At 46.5% G+C, this 16,684-nt stretch overlaps 1 protein-coding gene across 7 annotated transcripts in view; it reads left to right on the top strand.

The window, feature by feature from the left end:
• Positions 1-16,684, top strand: part of PPP6R1 (protein phosphatase 6 regulatory subunit 1) — a 61,690-nt gene that overhangs the window by 26,237 nt on the left and 18,769 nt on the right. For all 7 annotated transcript variants that reach the window (XM_032237153.1, XM_032237152.1, XM_032237155.1 and 4 more), the window contains exons 8-15: positions 264-429; positions 1,059-1,211; positions 3,466-3,609; positions 10,532-10,596; positions 11,080-11,195; positions 13,210-13,295; positions 13,928-14,017; positions 15,010-15,104. In XM_032237153.1, coding sequence (XP_032093044.1) covers positions 264-429; positions 1,059-1,211; positions 3,466-3,609; positions 10,532-10,596; positions 11,080-11,195; positions 13,210-13,295; positions 13,928-14,017; positions 15,010-15,104 — 915 coding nt within the window. The remainder of the gene's footprint in view (positions 1-263; positions 430-1,058; positions 1,212-3,465; positions 3,610-10,531; positions 10,597-11,079; positions 11,196-13,209; positions 13,296-13,927; positions 14,018-15,009; positions 15,105-16,684) is intronic.

Below are 16,684 nucleotides of genomic sequence, written 5' to 3'. Positions count from 1 at the left end.
AACCATGACTTTAGAAACTGCTGCTGATCTTTTTGTTTCTCTGCTCCACAGTTTCTTGTTCATAACATCTGTAACTCCCACCACATAAGTTAGGGATTTGGCTGTTCCAGTGTCTTTCCTTCAAAGTGATTCTTGAACAGGAATGCAAAGTAGTTCCCTTGGTACATTTGATTTGCATCAAAGAGTTTACATTTCCTTAGCACGAAAGGTGGACAGTGCGGGTGTATCACTGTAATGTGTGCATCCTTTGATCTTCCTTACAGGAGCGAGTTGGGTGGCATAGGGGGCTTTTATTGCAATATGGAAGGGCAGATGGAGATGACTGCTCCCAACTGTGAAGTGGCTTCCAGCCAGGCCAGTTTGGGCACTCTGCATGCCATCAAACAGCGTCTCAGGGAGCTTCACCGGCTGCTCCTCGATCCACCAAAGGTTAGTAGGAGTCATGCCAACAGATGTGTATAGGCAAGGTTAGAGTACAAATGAAACAGCAGGGAAGGAAGTAGCAGTGCCAATGGCATTTTAAGTGTTCCAGAATGTTGGTTGCAGAAGGATTCCCCTGTCTCCCTCATGGAACCTACAACGCATTGCCATAGAAAAGGACTACAAAGTCCAAGGGTTGGGGAGTTTAGCTTCATCAAGGCATTTGAGAATAGCTGCTTGGGAATTAATAATGAGTAAGTTTAGCACTTGCTGAACTTGTCATATGAAAGAACATATGGCTAAGCAATGAAAAATGCTGAAAATGAGTTTTGTATCTTTAAAAAAAAAAAAATCTATGTATGTTCTTAGGGAAAAATTATTAGTTTGGAAATAGGAAGAAATGTTGGAAGGTACCGTAGTAATGGAGCTGGAATTCTTTAAAAGTTGGTAGAGCAAGATTTTAAATTGTGCAAGGCCTTCTATTTTATCTTTTAACTGCCTCTGCCTATTTCTTCAAGAGAAAGGTTTTGGCCTGGCCCGCTCAAGTTATGGAATATTAGAGGTTGGGAGTGGGGGCAGGAGATTACATGCAAGATGTTCTTTTTTTATTTAAAAAAACATACTTTTTCCTCTAACAGAAAGAAGCCATGCAGACTACCTGGGGGGTCTTGGACCCTCCTCTAGGAAACACTCGTCTGCATGTAGTGAAGCTGCTGGCCAGCTCATTGGGTACAAACAACACAGCACTGCAGGACGAGATCATTGAACTTGGAGCCCTTGACACTATGTTGGTGAGTTATCAATACTGCCTCTTGTTTGCTGGGATTTCTGTCCGATCGGTATTTGGCTGCCTTTTAAAAGCTACAGTTCAGTAGAATCTATAAGTAGTTTGCTGCACTCTTTCTTTGTGAAAGGAAGCAAAAGGCAAGGCTGTGTAACATTCTGTAGCTCAAGGCCCATGCTTGGCTTGTGAGAGACATTTGTGGGACGTGTACAGAAAAGTGAGCCAGCTCAGAATCAATCCCAGTACTGACCACTCATTCAGTGACTCTTCAAAGTTACGACAGCAATGAAAAATGAGACAGCTGGTCCTGAAAATTGCAACCATTGCAGACTGCATGCTCACAGTCACGTGATCATGATTTAAGGGGCTTGGTAACTGGCATATGTTTTGGATGATTACAGCATCCCAAAGTCATGTGGTCACTATTTGTGACTCTCTCATCCGGCTTCCAACAAGCAAAGTCAATGGGGAAGCCAGCAGGAAGTAGCGAGTTTGAGGTCAAATGATGTCCCACTTAATGACCCACAGTGATTCTCTTAATGACCATAGCTGGAATTGACATAAAACAGTGCAGTCATGTGACATTGCACTTAATGAACACACTGCTTAGCAATGGAATTGTCAAACCTAATTGCAGTCAGTAAGTGAGAGCTACCTGTAATATCTTCTCATATATACTGACATATCAAAGTTATTAATGTAATTCAATTTATATGATTACCAAACAAATCTGGAAAGTCATAACATTAAAAATAATTTTAAAAATTCTAATAAAAATGTTCAGAAAAGAAAAAAGAAATGACAGAAGATATATAGTGTATAAACACCTATGATAACTCAGTCAAAATTCATTTCATAATCACAATTAGTAAATATCGTTGGCTCATTGATGCCAAAGGGAACAACCAGGTCTTCAAAGATTGCCTTAAAGTATTCAAGATCCAAGTCATTCAGGACTTGGGGGCGAGATGGGGCACCTGCCATTCCACAGAGCAGACACAGCAAGAAGGCACACTTCTCTGATGCTATAGAATGGCAGTATTTCATAGATGGGACATAGAATGTGTTAGCTCTTCTGATATTATAGAGGAAATAGAAATAGATAGTACTTCAACAATCCTGTGCAAAGGGAACTAAAGCCTTGACTTCATTGCAGGAATCCGCTGGGCCTTTGCTGTCTGTGGCAGGGCGCCACCTGCGCCATCCCTCGGCTGCCTCCCCCTGCCCTTAAGCCGGCCTACCCCTGGCCAGCCCAGCGGAGCTCCAGCAGAGGCGGAGCGTCTCCTCAGGCCGGCCGTGCACGCTCTCCACCCCCCCCCCCTCACAGTGAGCCAGCTACGGCCTCGCCAAAGCGGCTCCGACGGCGCGGCGGTATTGTCAGCCTGAGGTGCAGCGGGGCTGGGTTGGTCCCTGGGTGCCCCATGAGGCGGCACACCGAGGACTTCTCCTCCGAGATCCTGCACTCTCCTAGGCCACTGACTTGGGAGAGCCTGAGCGCAGCTCCTCCGAGGAGATGCTCAACAACTTCCACAAGGCCGACAGCCCTGGCGCTGTATCCCACAATCAGCCTCGCCCGGCCTAGCAGCCCCTAATGCTGACCAATGGCAGCACCCACCTGCCGCCCACTATGCCCAGACTGGGCCACAGCAACACGTGGCCGAGTACAGCTAGTTGTTAAATATATTGAGACAGAGACAGGGAGACAGACAGAGACACAGACAGACAGACAGACAAACAAACAAAACTACCTGGGTGACTTTGGGCCCAGGCACACTCACTCAGCCCAACACAGGAATATTGGTATATCTCTCACCTTGAGTTGTATATGAAAAGACAACTATTGGCTAAAAAAAAACCTTTAAAAGCCAAACCAAAATAGCCATCTAAGAACAACATATTAATATAAATTTCCAAAATGTATATTTGATGAGACAGAATCTAATTATGCATAGATTTGTCTATTAAGTTTCTGATATAGCTACCTAATCAGTTACATTTCAGGAGCTGCATCCATTAAAACTAGGAGCATCTGGTGTTTTTTTTTTGAAACTGCTAGGTTTCTTGTCCATATTGAGTACCCATTTTACAAGATGATCTAAAACTGCATCATGGTTCAATAAAAATACAAACCACTGAACACATAACACCTATTGCCAGTGAGCCATGTCTGAAGGAATAACTGATACTACGATAATTAGGGGCATTGGTTGAAAAGCATAAATAAAGACCTGCTATTCTATCCTTTTGCCTCTCTCCGTCAGGATCTCTATTTCAAGTATACCTACAACAACTTCTTGCATGCCCAGATAGAGGCCTGCCTTAGCAACATTTTCAGCCCTCTTGTTGGAGATGAAACAATAGAGAACCACTCGGACCCCTTCCCAGAGAGTCCAGTCATCCAACATGTAAGTTATATGGGTTATCTGTGGTTTCAAGGTCCTTCTGCATCATTGATACAGATACTCTGCTTTGGTCCTGAATCCTGATGTTTGGAAATTGAAAAGAGATAATTTGAAGGTTAGGATTATTTCATGGGTTCTGAAAGGAACCATATACGGTAAGTATAAAGGTGGTGAGACAACTTGAAATAATAACAAGAAGAGGAGGGGATTGAGTTGTCCTTGGTGCTGTCTGAGCTTGGTTGTTTTCTTGCAATTTCATTGTCCAACTAGGTAATATCATCAGTGATGTAAACCTCACTCCCGTCTCCGAAACGAGGCATGGGAGGAGTCACATGTGGGTATTAACACGGCCCATTTGCCCGGAGACCGAGGTAAATTTGAGGCCACCTCCTCTACTTCCTCCTCCTGACTCCCCAGATTAACCTCAGTCTTCGGCCCAGAAGGAGTACTTTTCTGACTCTCCATTTGGCTTCAGAGGTTTTTGTTGTTTTAAATTTGGTCTTTTAGTTTTTTTCCACTTGTGATTGCTCCCACCTCTCTCCTTTGCGTCTCTCTGCTGTTTACGTTCTTTTCCTTTGCACAAGCCGGGCTTGCTGCACTACAGGGGAGCCCCCAAGCCGCTGGGCGGTTTAAGGAAAAGCTCCAGGCCGCATGCCGGAGTGCTGTACCGTGCAATCCCTGGATCCATCAGAGGGGGTCGCAGAACGCTCCATAGGCTCCTGAAAGAGCGGCTTGGTTGGAGCCAGCTCGGCATTGGACCTCATGGTCAGCGGTTGCCATTTTGGCCGGTGGCCATCTTGAGATGCACGTGGAGGGGCGTGGAGATCAGTGTGCTTGATTTCAGCCACCGCAAGTGCCCAGAACCACCACCAGGGTTAGTTGAGGATTTCTTCGGGCCTGTGCTCTCCCGATGATCCAGGGAGGGCCCCTTCGGTTTGGTGGTGGGCCAGCTTCTTCAGGCCGCGGATTGGAGGCGCGGCTATGGATAGCGCCAGTCCGAAGGAGCTCCGGACTGCGCACAGAAGCCCAGGCCGGTCGACAGAGTGAGAGGAGGTGGGAAGGCAGAGATTGTAAATAGAAGTGATGGTGGAGGCTATGGGCAAGGGGACCTCCCGTGGAGCTACCCCTGTAATGAGGGGGAGGTCTACCTCGAAGAAGGCCACCTCTAAATAGGCTAGGAAGAGAGTGCCTAGCAAAGAGCCCCGCATTACCAGAGCGGCTGGCAGGAGAATTACCCATCCAGGTCACGGTCTCCTCTCAGGCCTTTATCCTTACCAGAGATCCAACTGGACTCTCCAGGTTCCCCCACCCCCATGGTTCTGCGAGGGAAGCTAGCCCCCTATCCCCTCCTCTGTCTCCTGCCTAGTCTTCAGAACACGTGGGAAGACCCCTTTGGCCACATGGCAGCTGTTTCCTCCAGGCCATGCTTGGCTCCTCAATCAGTAGAGTCTCCTAGCCTCATTCCATCTTATCCAGAGCTTTCTGAAGGTTTTCAGAATGTGATTGCCTGTGCCATTGCTCAGGGTATCAAATCGGGCATGCAGCATCAATTTCAGGCCTCTAGATGAAAAATCTTCTCATGGTATCCCACGGGGTCGTCCAGACCAATCCCAATATCTGCAGCTAGGGAGTACAGATAGGGAGTACAGATAGGATTCCCCTTCGACGGCTAGTGGGTGTCTGGCTTGGAGGAAGAGGGGTGAAGGATGTTGGTTTCTCTGAGGATGAAGATTTCCAGGTTCCAGAGACCTCTGCCATCGCTGGCTTGTTCCCTCCTGCCTTGTTGGATTGCCTACTTTGTAAGACAAGGCCACTGCAGATCTGGATAGCACCCCAGCTCCTTCCCAAATTGCTACTGCCTCCACCTCCAGTGTGGGGACCAAGAAGGGGCCTTTTTATAAGCCACAGAGAGAGTCTTGAATCACACAATTGTCAACTTAACAGACACTAGGAGTCCCCGAGTTGGGGCATGGGAGGAGTCACAGATGGGTATTGTTAGGGCCCAATTGCCTGGAGACTGAGGTAAATCTGAGGACATTCCCTCTGTTCCTCCTTCTGACTACCCAGATTAACCTCAGTCTTCGGCCTAAAAGGAGCTATTTCTTGACTCTCCGGATTTCTTTAAATTTTCTTAAATCTCTTTAAAGTTCTAAAGTCTTTCACTACCTTTCGTCCTATCCTCCTACCTCTCTCTCCTGTGCTCTCTTCCTGCCTGCACACGAGCTATGCTCGCTGCAGTTTTGCAGGCCCCAAGCCACCGGCACTCGGTAGGGAGGGGGCTCAGAGCTCGCGCACCGCCACCAATCTCACAGAAGCAGTGAGGACAGTGTGGATTATCCCTTGAGGCATCGCGGCGCGGGAAGAGCGGCTCGATCGGAGTCGCCTCGGGCTTTTGGACCGTGTGGTCGATCGCCATTTTAAATCGAGAGCACATGCGCAAAGCGAGAGGCGTGCTGATCGCAGGCGCCACAGCACTTCAACACCGCATTTGCCCAGGAGGGTTTGTTGGGCCTGTACTCTGCCAGTAATCCGGGGAGGGCCCTTTCGCCAGCGGTGCACCGGTCTCCTTTTCGACCTGCAGATCGGCGGGTGGCTGCGAAGAGTGCCAAATCCACGCAATAGAAGAGAGACCGGAGGCTATCGGAGAGGAGGTAGAGAGAGAGAGAGGCTACGAACTATGAGTACTGTGATGGCAGAGGCCACCAGGAGCAGAGGAGCTGCTGCTCCAAGCTTCCCAGGGGGCTCAGACCCAGGCAAGGGAACCTCTCGGGAGGTGTACTCTGCGTCGAGGGGGAGATCCCTTCCCAGGAAGTGATCCTCCAACTCTTCCAGGAAGGAGGGGCCCAGGCAGGAGGCCCACTTAACTAGAGCGGCTGGCAGGAGGACCAAGGATGTCATCAGCCCTTCCCCAACCAGATCACATTCCCCTCGCAGGCCTTCTCCCTTGGCTGAGGAGCCTGGATCTCCAGGCCCAGAGAGAGATCCCAGGGAGGCCCCTTATCTCCTCGTCGCAATCCCATTCTCCTAGGGCGAGGGGTGATCCCTTTGGCTGCAGGGCAGTGAGTTTCCCCAGGCAGCACTTGGCCCCTCAATCTCCTGGCTCCAGAGGTAACAGGGAACCCCCAAGCCTTTCTCCTAGGCTCTGCTTGGAGTGTCCAAGCTCGGGTTACCTTCAGCTTGCTGCCCAAGGAACTGAGTTTGATTTTTGTTGTAGCTCCGCCTCCTGGTTGCTCCAGAGGCTCAGTTTAAAAAAAAACTCAGTCGCTCTACAGGACGTTCTTTCCAAGGGCTCCAATCCTTGTGCAACAAGCTGGACCCCACTACTTAATATTTGCTAGAGATATTGTAGCTCCCTTGTTTTTTTGTTGAAGATTAGTTAGCTTAGATAGGTTTTCCTGCCTTTCTACCTCAGCACAGAATTTCTCTGTTCACTTCTTTGCACAGGGAGGCTGCCTGGGGCGATTGCAGCCCAGCCTCTCCTGGGACTGCTGCTAGGTCGGGTTTTCCCTCGTTGCAAGCTCAGTGAGTATTAGGGAAGGGGCGATCGGACAGCCATAGCCCTCCTAAGCCCCTGACAAGAGCGTTAGGCTCCAAGAGGCCCGACGACGCTCCAGGCGCGCGGCGCGAACGGATGCCATTTAAAAAGGCCCATTTTGGCGCGCTTTGATTCCCAGGCCTCTAATCTTGCCGCGTGGCCTCCCTTTGAGTTGAGGATCACCGCGGAGGGCCACCTTAAGCCCGGAGCCTCAGGTGGGAGCCGAGGAGGCCGAGTCAGAGGCTCCGGTTCTCTCCGACGATGAGACCCCTGTCCCTGAACAGGCCACGGGCTCAGCCCTATTTAATCCGGCCATGTTTAGGCCCCTTCTTACAAAAGCCAGGGCTGCAGGTCCCCAAATGGGTCTCCCAGCCCCCGCAGCAAAATCTATATCTGACCCGGTCACAGGTGTAGTCATAGGTCCCCAGGACCCCGGCGCAGGCCTTTTTAATGAGGTTCCTCCGCCCTTGGACCTCGTGCCGGCCCCCCAATTATTTTTGGACATCATCCAACGACAATGGGTTCAGCCGGGGACTCTGGCCAATCCGAGTGGGACGGATAGGAAGCTATTTACCATGGAAGCTCCCCTGGAGGAGCTCCTCAAGGTCCCCCAGATGGACGATCCAATTATGGCCCTTACATCTCCCACTTCCCTTCCAGCCGAGTTATTGGAAGGGCTCAAGGCAGAGGACAAGAGAGCGGAATCCGCAGCTCTTAAGATGCACCAGACCACTGCCTGGGCCATGCGCACTTCCGCCAGCTGCTCTTATTTTGGCAGGGCAGCCTTCTTCTGGCTCCGCAAACTGCGGGCTGGTCTCTCGGCAGGCTACTCCAGGACTAGGCAGGACATCACCAAGATTATTGCCGCCGTGGAGTACTCTGCAGAGGCGTCCCTGGTGGCCACTAAATTTTCATCCAGGGCGCTGGCCTCAAATGTCACCTCGAGGTGTCTGCTGTGGCTCCGCCACTGGCAGGCCGACGTAAAAGCAAAATGGAAGGTGGCTTCCGCCCCCTTCAAGGGGGGTAAGCTGTTCGGCGAGGCCCTAGATCCATTCCTAACCAAGAATAAGGATAAGCGCAAGGTGCTCCCTCCGGTCACTAAAAAGCATGAACGGAAAGTCAGCCCTTTCGCAAGAATTCCTTTTGAAATAACGAGCCCTCCACCTCCACTGTCGGTCCCAGTCGCGCCTACAGCGACTCGCAGGATCACGCCCAGGATAGGCCCTCCTTTAGAGACAAAGGGAAGCAGCAAGGTTTCGGCAAACCCTTCCGGGGAGGCTATTCCAACAAGCCCTTTAGGAAGTCAAAGTGACCGTCACAGGGCTTCCCCCATAGGCGGCCGCCTCCAGCTCTATGCCGCCCAGTGGGAGGAGACCACGACGGACAGCTGGGTCAGGAACACGGTCCACCACGGGCTGACCCTGGAGTTCCTGTCCTTCCCCCCGAGAACCTTCCTCCGTTGCCCTATCCCCAGGTCCGCCCACAAGTTACAACTGATGAGGGCGGAGATACAACACCTTTTAGAGATAGCGGCCATAGAGGAGGTCCCCAGGGGTCAAGAAGGCAGGGGGTTTTATTCCATCCTCTTCCTGGTCCCCAAGTCATCAGGGGGGGGTGAAGGCGATCCTGGACCTCAAGAAGCTGAACAAGCATCTGGCGTACAAGCGCTTCAAGATGCAGTCCCTCCAGACCATCCTGGGCTGCGTCAGACCGGGCAATCTGCTGACATCGATCGACCTGAAGGAGGCATATTTGCATGTTCCGATCCACCCGGCGCACCAATTTCAGGGAGCCAGGCATAGGTCTACTCGTGAGGCTCCACGAGAACAAGCAGTCCAGCCCGAGCCCTCAGCCTACAGGGATTTCGGAGCGTCCTCACCTTCCACTGCTAGCGAGGGCTCAGAATCAGAGGGGGAGGAGCAGAAGGATCTTGGGTTCTCAGAGGACGAGGAGGCCACAGCCTCAGAGGCCCCAACCATCACCGGCCTATTTCCTCCTGCCTTATTTAGTTCCTTGCTACGCAAGGCCAAAGCCACAGCAGACTTGGACCCTACCCCAAACCAGAACCCCACTAATTCCACTCCTAGTGGGGAAAATAAGAAGGGTCCCTTTCACAGGCCCCAGGTTGAGAAGGAGGAGATCCCCACCCCAGACCTCTTCCTAGAGGTTCTCAAGTCCCAGTGGTCCAAGCCTGGTTCCTTCCAGAGAGAGGGAAAGGTCCTGGCATTGCCTGGACGTGCATAGGGCACTGCGTATTTGCCTCAAACGCACAGCTGCCTTCAGGAGGTCGGAGGTGCTTTTCATCTCCTTCTACCAGGAGGGCGAAGGTATCACCCACCACCATCTGTAGGTGGATTAGATTAGCTATCAGTAAGGCCTAAGAGGCACATGGGATTCCGATTCCAGAGGACATCACTGCACACTCCACAGGAGTGCGGCAACCTCTGCAGCCCGGGCTACCCAGGCACCCCTTGAGGACGTCTGCAGGGCATCCACTTGGGCCTTCCCCTCCCCCTTCATTAGACATTACCAGCTGGATGCCTCTGCCTCTGCGGAGGCATCATTTGGTAGGAGTGTTCTTCAGGGAGTGCTGGACACTCGGGGGGCTCAGGCCCAATGATTCCCTCCCATGGACATCTAGCTTTGGTATGTCCCACATGTGACTCCTCCCACGCCTCGCTTCTGAGACTGTCAGTTGGTCTTACGTGAACTGCATGTCTCGAAGCCGACGTGAGGAGTCACTTCCCGTCCGTTTTGTGCGCTCCTGCGCATGGGGGCCTGAGGAGGTTAGTTGTTGGTCAGTCACACCTGAGGGAGGGAGTTCTTGTCTTTTTTCCTATTCCCTTCCTTCCCAGGCTCTTCTTGGACTGGACCATCGGTTAATCTGGGGAGTCAGGAGGAGGAAGTAGAGGAAGTGGCCTCAAATTTATCTCAGTCTCCGGGCAAATGGGCCGTGTTAATACCCACATGTGACTCCTCCCACGCTGGCTTCGAGACATACAGTTCAGGTAAGACCAACTGACATTCTAGCCCTGATGATAATGAAACATCTGCAAGAAAACAACCAAGTTCAGACAGCACCAAGGACACTGCAGTTCAAATCTGAGCTACAAATACTCTCTTGTATTGGAGAAGTGAATGCCTGGGCTATTAAGCTGGAAGAAGTATCTAAGGAAGTGATTAACAACTGTTCTCAGGAGTCTTCCTTTTTGTCTTTGGGCAGAAACCATCACCACCACTCTCAGCTTAGACTTTTGCATTAAAGTGATGAGCACTAGAAACTTCTTTAAATAGCCATGTAAAACCCCTCTAGTCTTTTACTGAGGGGTGAGCATTGATGTCTGTAATTAGCAGGTATTTTATCAATTATCTCGTATTTTCTCCTCGTAGTTGCTGCAGAAATGTCGCTTAATCCAAAGAATTTTATCGGCCTGGGAGGAGAATGAGCAGTCTCAGTAAGTAGTTATGGTGAAAGTTTAAGCGCCCTGATTAGATATTTCTCCTCTCTCCCTCCTCTTCCTTCGGAAAGAATCCCAAGGACTTCTTCCATATCTTGATCCTTCTTTGCTCCTTCCCTCATGCTTCAGGCCCCTGTTGCCTAGTCTCTTCTACTCATGGTTTTCATGGAGGTATTTACTGGCTTCTTTTCTTTCTTCACAAAACAGTTTCATTTGTTACTCTCCAGATAGAGCCGAACTGTATTTTCCAGCATCTTTCAAATTAGCCCTGTTGGCTGGAGTTGCTGGGCATTGAAGTATTATCTGGAAATTCTATTCTCTTCCCTGCATGCAGACCAATCGGAATAGCTTCAACTCATGAGCTCCATAGAAGCACCAAAGTCTCTTTTCCTCTTGTTATTTGCTTATTTCTTTTTTCAACCTATGCAAGTCATACCCACAGCAACCACCAGCCTCCATGCCCTCTGTCTTCTCCTACAGATTGGATGGGGGAAGACGCAAGGGCTACATGGGGCACCTCACCCGGATTGCCAATGCTTTATCTCAAGGTTCTGAGAAGTGGCCTCACTCAAATCTCATCAAGCAGCTCATAAAAGGTAATGTGAGGGGCATCTTCAGGGGGTGAAGATTATGTTTCTTGTTCAGGTTTAGCTAAAGTACCTTTATTAGCTGCTTTTGGAAACTTTATAGGAGTTCAGTTCCTGCCTTTTAGAAGGGGAAAAATATGGGTTCCCGTTAAAGTTTTGAGGTGTGTCTGGCATGGAAGTAACATCTGCTACTAAGAGAGGAAGTTTTCAGCTGAGGTGGAGACAGTAATAGGGCAAAATATAGTTAATGAGCCAAGGTGGCGCAGTGGTTAAATGCAGCACTGCAGGCTACTGCTAGATCAGCAGTTCAGCGGTTCAAATCTCACCGGCTCAGGGTTGACTCAGCCTTCCATCCTTCCGAGGTGGGTAAAATGAGGACCCAGATTGTTGTTGGGGGCAATATGCTGACTCTGTAAACCGCTTAGAGAGGGATGAAAGCCCTATGAAGCGGTATATAAGTCTACTGCTATTGCTATTGTTCTGTAGTTTTACATCTTCAAAGGCTAGATTAAATTACTGCATGCATATAATTCTGCAAATGTTCTCTTTGTTTATATACACACACACACACACACACACACATATATACATACATACATACATACATACATACATACATATATGTTATATTTGTAACAAAAAGGCAACAGTAAAAAATATTGGGTTTCTGTCTGGATGGTCTCTTGTGATGAGCCGAAGGACAGAGAATGGAAGTGTGATCTTCCTCCCATATTTGGGCATACCAGGGGTTGTGACTTTAAATACATACATACATACATACATACATACATACATACACACACACACACACACACACACATATATATATACATATATATATATACATATACATACACAAACACATACATACATACATACATATACACACACATACACACACACACACACACACACATATATGTGTGTGTGTTTTTTGTTTTTTTTTGTGCTTAATTGGGGCTTACCAGGGGTTGTGACACTAATATATATATATATATATATATATATATATATATATATATATATATATGATATAGATATAGATATATAGATATATAGATATATAGATATATAGATATATAGATATATAGATATATAGATATATATATACACATATATATATGCAGTTTTAAAGTTGGGAAAATTGCTTAGAGCAATTGACCAAATTGACCAAAACATTTAGAGGGAAGAAATGCAGGAAGGACTACAACTCCAGAATCCCCTGATAGTGAGCTTGATTAATAGTTATTTTTCATACTTCCACTTGCTATGAACTTGCAAATTGCTGCACAATTATTTACTGGCTGAAGCCTGAGTTAGTACCTAAATATAGATGTATACTTTTTGTTAGCCAAAAAACCTCCCATCTTAAATTGTGTAACCAAAATACCTGTTAACCACAGGTGATGGGTTTCACACTGATGACTTTTTGATTTTGGCTTAATGTTCTACATGAACTAAGGTACAAAGGTTTTGTCAATAAATCAAGGTTAAAATATGTCATGATTTTATGAAAGGATCTATTTGGCTGCATTCCTTAAACAAGGAAAAGGTTGCCTCATTGAAAAAGAATACTAATTTCTTTGAGGCTGTCTGGCTTCTAGTTACTATAAAATACGGCTGATATTTATTCTGACACCTCAGTGCTTTTGCATCCTATGGACTAGCTCAGGAGCCCCCAACCCCCAGGCCATAGCCCACTACTGAGCCATGAGCCTTTTGGGAAACAGGCTGCAGAAATGGCAGGTGAGCATATGTGCGCATCCTCAATTGTGCAAGCAGCGTGCATGTGTGGGTGTGCACTTCATTTGTGTGAGCAGCAATCATGCATGCTCTTCACTCACACAAATGGAAATGCATATGTGTCGCTTGCTGGCCATACATTTAGAACTATCCCCTCTTCCGTTCCACCCCTCAGTCCACAAAGTTTAGGGAGCTCTGGACTAGATCATTCTTCAATCTATTTATTTACCTTCTCCTTCCCTTCCCCAGCTTTAGGCTACTTACATTTTCTGATTTTCAGAGATGCCTGAAGAAGACCAAGAACAATGGGAAAAATTTGTCTCCGGACCTTTATCAGAAACCAATAAGAAGAACACTGTGGATCTAGTCAGTTTTTCCTTTTTTATGCCTATTATTGTGTTCTAGACTTGGTTCTATATAAAATCTCTGGCAGAGTTATGAAAACCATTCCACCAGAGATAGACATCTATCTTCTCTTCATGGAGAAAAGCATTTCCTAGTAATTTTGCATTCCGCAAGCTTTAGGTATAAACTTTTAATTCTGTCACAAGTTTTAGCTGTGGATTTCTCCAAATGGCTCAGTTTGGCTAGTGATCTTTAGGAATTTACAAGTGAACTCCATGTTCTTATTTCTAAGAATGCATTGTATTTCCTATATAGCCAGAGGATCAGTAATTTAAGTCAGCTGCAGCTATCACAGCTTCAGCCCTGGGTTCCTGACATCTTTGTCATACTGTCCCGTTCAAAATAGTCCTTAGTGACTGAGAAGCTAGAACCCAGAGGCAAAGACACAGCTGACCAGGGGTGGGGAGCATTGTTTAGAAGGGGCGGGGCTTGTTCAGCTAATCTGAGGATCTGGGTCTTTGCTGAGAATTCAATATGCAGAGAATTAGAGCTTCTGTTAAGGCATATCTTGAAAAATGGGCAAATAATCTTTGCTTTATATTCACTAGCCTTTCAGAAAGAACCCTGTAGCTAATTACTCTTTTTTTCTTCAGGTTAACATGCACAATCTCCACTCATCAAGTGATGATGATGAGAACGATCTCAAGGAGTTCAGCTTCCCTCAGGAGGCTGTTCTACAGCAGGCAAGTGGCCTTGTCCATTCCTATCAGGAGGCATTTGTACTCCATACCCACTAATCACCTGTCTGCCATGTGCTTGTTTATTTAAGAACCAAGGGCAATATTTTTAGCTCTGTGGCTAGGTGCCTAAAAACGTATTGCTTGCTCCTACAGTCCTTGTAGTTATTCCCCAGTTCCTCTTTCTTTTCTTCTTCAGACATACACTGTAATTAAGTAAATAATCAACACATCAATAACATCATATCTTTAACCTGAGAGATCAATACTCCATAAGGGGTCTAGATACTATATTTTGGTATATTCCTTTCTGGCTGGCATCACTGCAGAAACCTTCGTCCTCTGACAAATGGCCTCTCCTCTTTCAGAGGAATGTTCCATCTGTGTTATGAAAGTAGAATGCTTACGTAAGCAGCAGCGCCCACCTTGGAGACAGCAACATGTGTTCCAGCAGAAAGTTTCTGGAAAAATATATTTATCCTGCTTCCCATATTTCTCAGCATAATCACCACCCCTCTTTGGATACAAAATCTTTGTATTCTGTTCTTTAATGTAGTAATTGTATACAATCAGATTCTGGGCACGTAGAAAATCATAGCAACAAGCCATACAATAAAATATTATAAAACCAACTCCCAAATAAAATAGCACACACACCCCAATATAAAACTATACAAAAGAAGAAAAGCCAGCAATAGCCCAGTCATTATGTTTTATTTTTATGTTTCTTTTTAACCTTTACATCTTGTGCTCAGGTTCAATTGTTGCTACTTGTAATGAGTCCAAGCCAGATGTTATCTGTTAGGATCTGTTGGAAAGTACATAAATCTATTCAGACAAAAGAATTTCCATATGTTCTTAGATGCATCAAGACCTAATAATCTGTTTTGACTTGCAACAGGCTATATACATTTAATAAATAAATAAAATTCTCACATCACTGTTCCCTTTTGAGTTATTTATCATTCATGATTATTTCCTATTATTACTTTTTATAGGCTTTCGTAGGTTACCAAATGCAACAGATGACTTCATTCATTGACCACTTTGGTTTTCATGACGAAGAATTTGGCGAGCAGGAAGAGAATGTCAAGTTAGTGATGTGCTCACATTCTCCCTTGCCTTTCTCCATGCCCTGTTTCTAGGCTTCTTTTAACATGCTCTTTGGTGGCTGAGAATTGCCTCCTGTGAGGACAATAGCATGGCACTGCTGATTTTTGTCTACTCTGGAAAGGAAGCATGCTTTTAAGCAGGATGCAGAAACAAGACTAAGGGTTTCTAAAGCCCCACATATTAAATTATGTTCCTTTGGTCTGTGTCTGCAAAGGGACATCTGCCTGGTCTTAATCTCTGCTGATTATAGTTTCCTATAATTCAGTTGTATGATCATTTATGAGAATTAGATTATTTTACCAAATAACATTTCAGGAGCATTTGATTTGCATGTGCTTGTGCCTGGCCATTTGTCATAGAATTACAAAGATGCATAGTCTTGCATCTTGCTTATTTGGTCATTAGTCCCAGTAAATAACCCATTGGAGGTGTTAGATCAGCAATCCTTGTCTGGACCATCCTGACATTTTGAGCTATAACTGGATCCCCAGCCTTTTTGGACTTGCGAAGGCCATTTTAAGAATATGTTGCTGGAGAGGAGTTATCCCAGTCCCAAAATAATCACAGGAGAGCATAATTATTTACAGAATACGGATTTAAGTCATGGAATCAATTTGTGATCCAGACACATTCATGGAAATAGTGAATGCTCACAACCGGCACTTTGCTTTGTAACATTTTTTTTAAATTAAATGAATTCTTTAACATTCCATTTAAAAGCCTGACAGAGCAAAGAGCTTATTGTATGCCAAAGAAGATGCCTTTCTTGGAACCTGTGTCCCAACTGGCATGCTGGGAACCATAGGGCCTATAATTTCATTTTATTGTAGACTTCACCCATTGAAGACTACACAGGTATGTGTTTTTTTAAAAAAATAAAGGAATTCCTGCAGATTTTAGTGTACTAATGTTTACTCTGCTAGACGTCGACTACAGGGGGTGATGCTCCTTTCCATTTCAAAGACATTGAGCCAGTGCTGACCAACGACATTTCCTCAGTCATGTGGCCAGCATGATGTCACAGAATGGTTTTTTTTTGCTCTGAAGTAGTACCTATTTATCTACTCATATTTGCATGCTTTTAAACTGCTAGGTTGGCAAGAGCTGAGGCGAGGACAGAAGCTCATCCTGTCACATGGTCCTTGGGTCCCCAAACCTGGAACTGCTGTCGTTTCAACCAGAAGCCTAGCACCCTAATAATAATAATAGCAGTTAGATAAAAAAAATGTCTGGGAAAATCTTATCTGGGGAAAGCTCCCTCGTTGTCCATTCCACCTCATTGCGACCCATAAGCTAGTATTTGCTTGGCTTCTTTTGAGAATGTGAGAGGATTTAGATTATAAGAGTAGTGATGCTTCTATTTTTGCCTTTGCACAGACAGGATTCCATTTCATGAAATCTTCGTGTTTCTTGACCATTCTGAAAGGGGGAATATGTTTTATTTATGTCTTATAAGAACATAACAGGAGCTTTATTTGAATAGACCAAAGACTTTCCTAGTCCAGCATCCTATGGGCAGATAATTGCTTTGAGAAAGTCCACAAGCAGGCAGAGAGGTTT

This window comes from Thamnophis elegans, chromosome Z, assembly GCF_009769535.1.
Source record: "Thamnophis elegans isolate rThaEle1 chromosome Z, rThaEle1.pri, whole genome shotgun sequence".
Classification (NCBI taxonomy): domain Eukaryota; kingdom Metazoa; phylum Chordata; class Lepidosauria; order Squamata; family Colubridae; genus Thamnophis; species Thamnophis elegans.
Note: the sequence above shows the minus strand (reverse complement) of the source record. Positions and strands in the feature narration are given on the sequence as shown.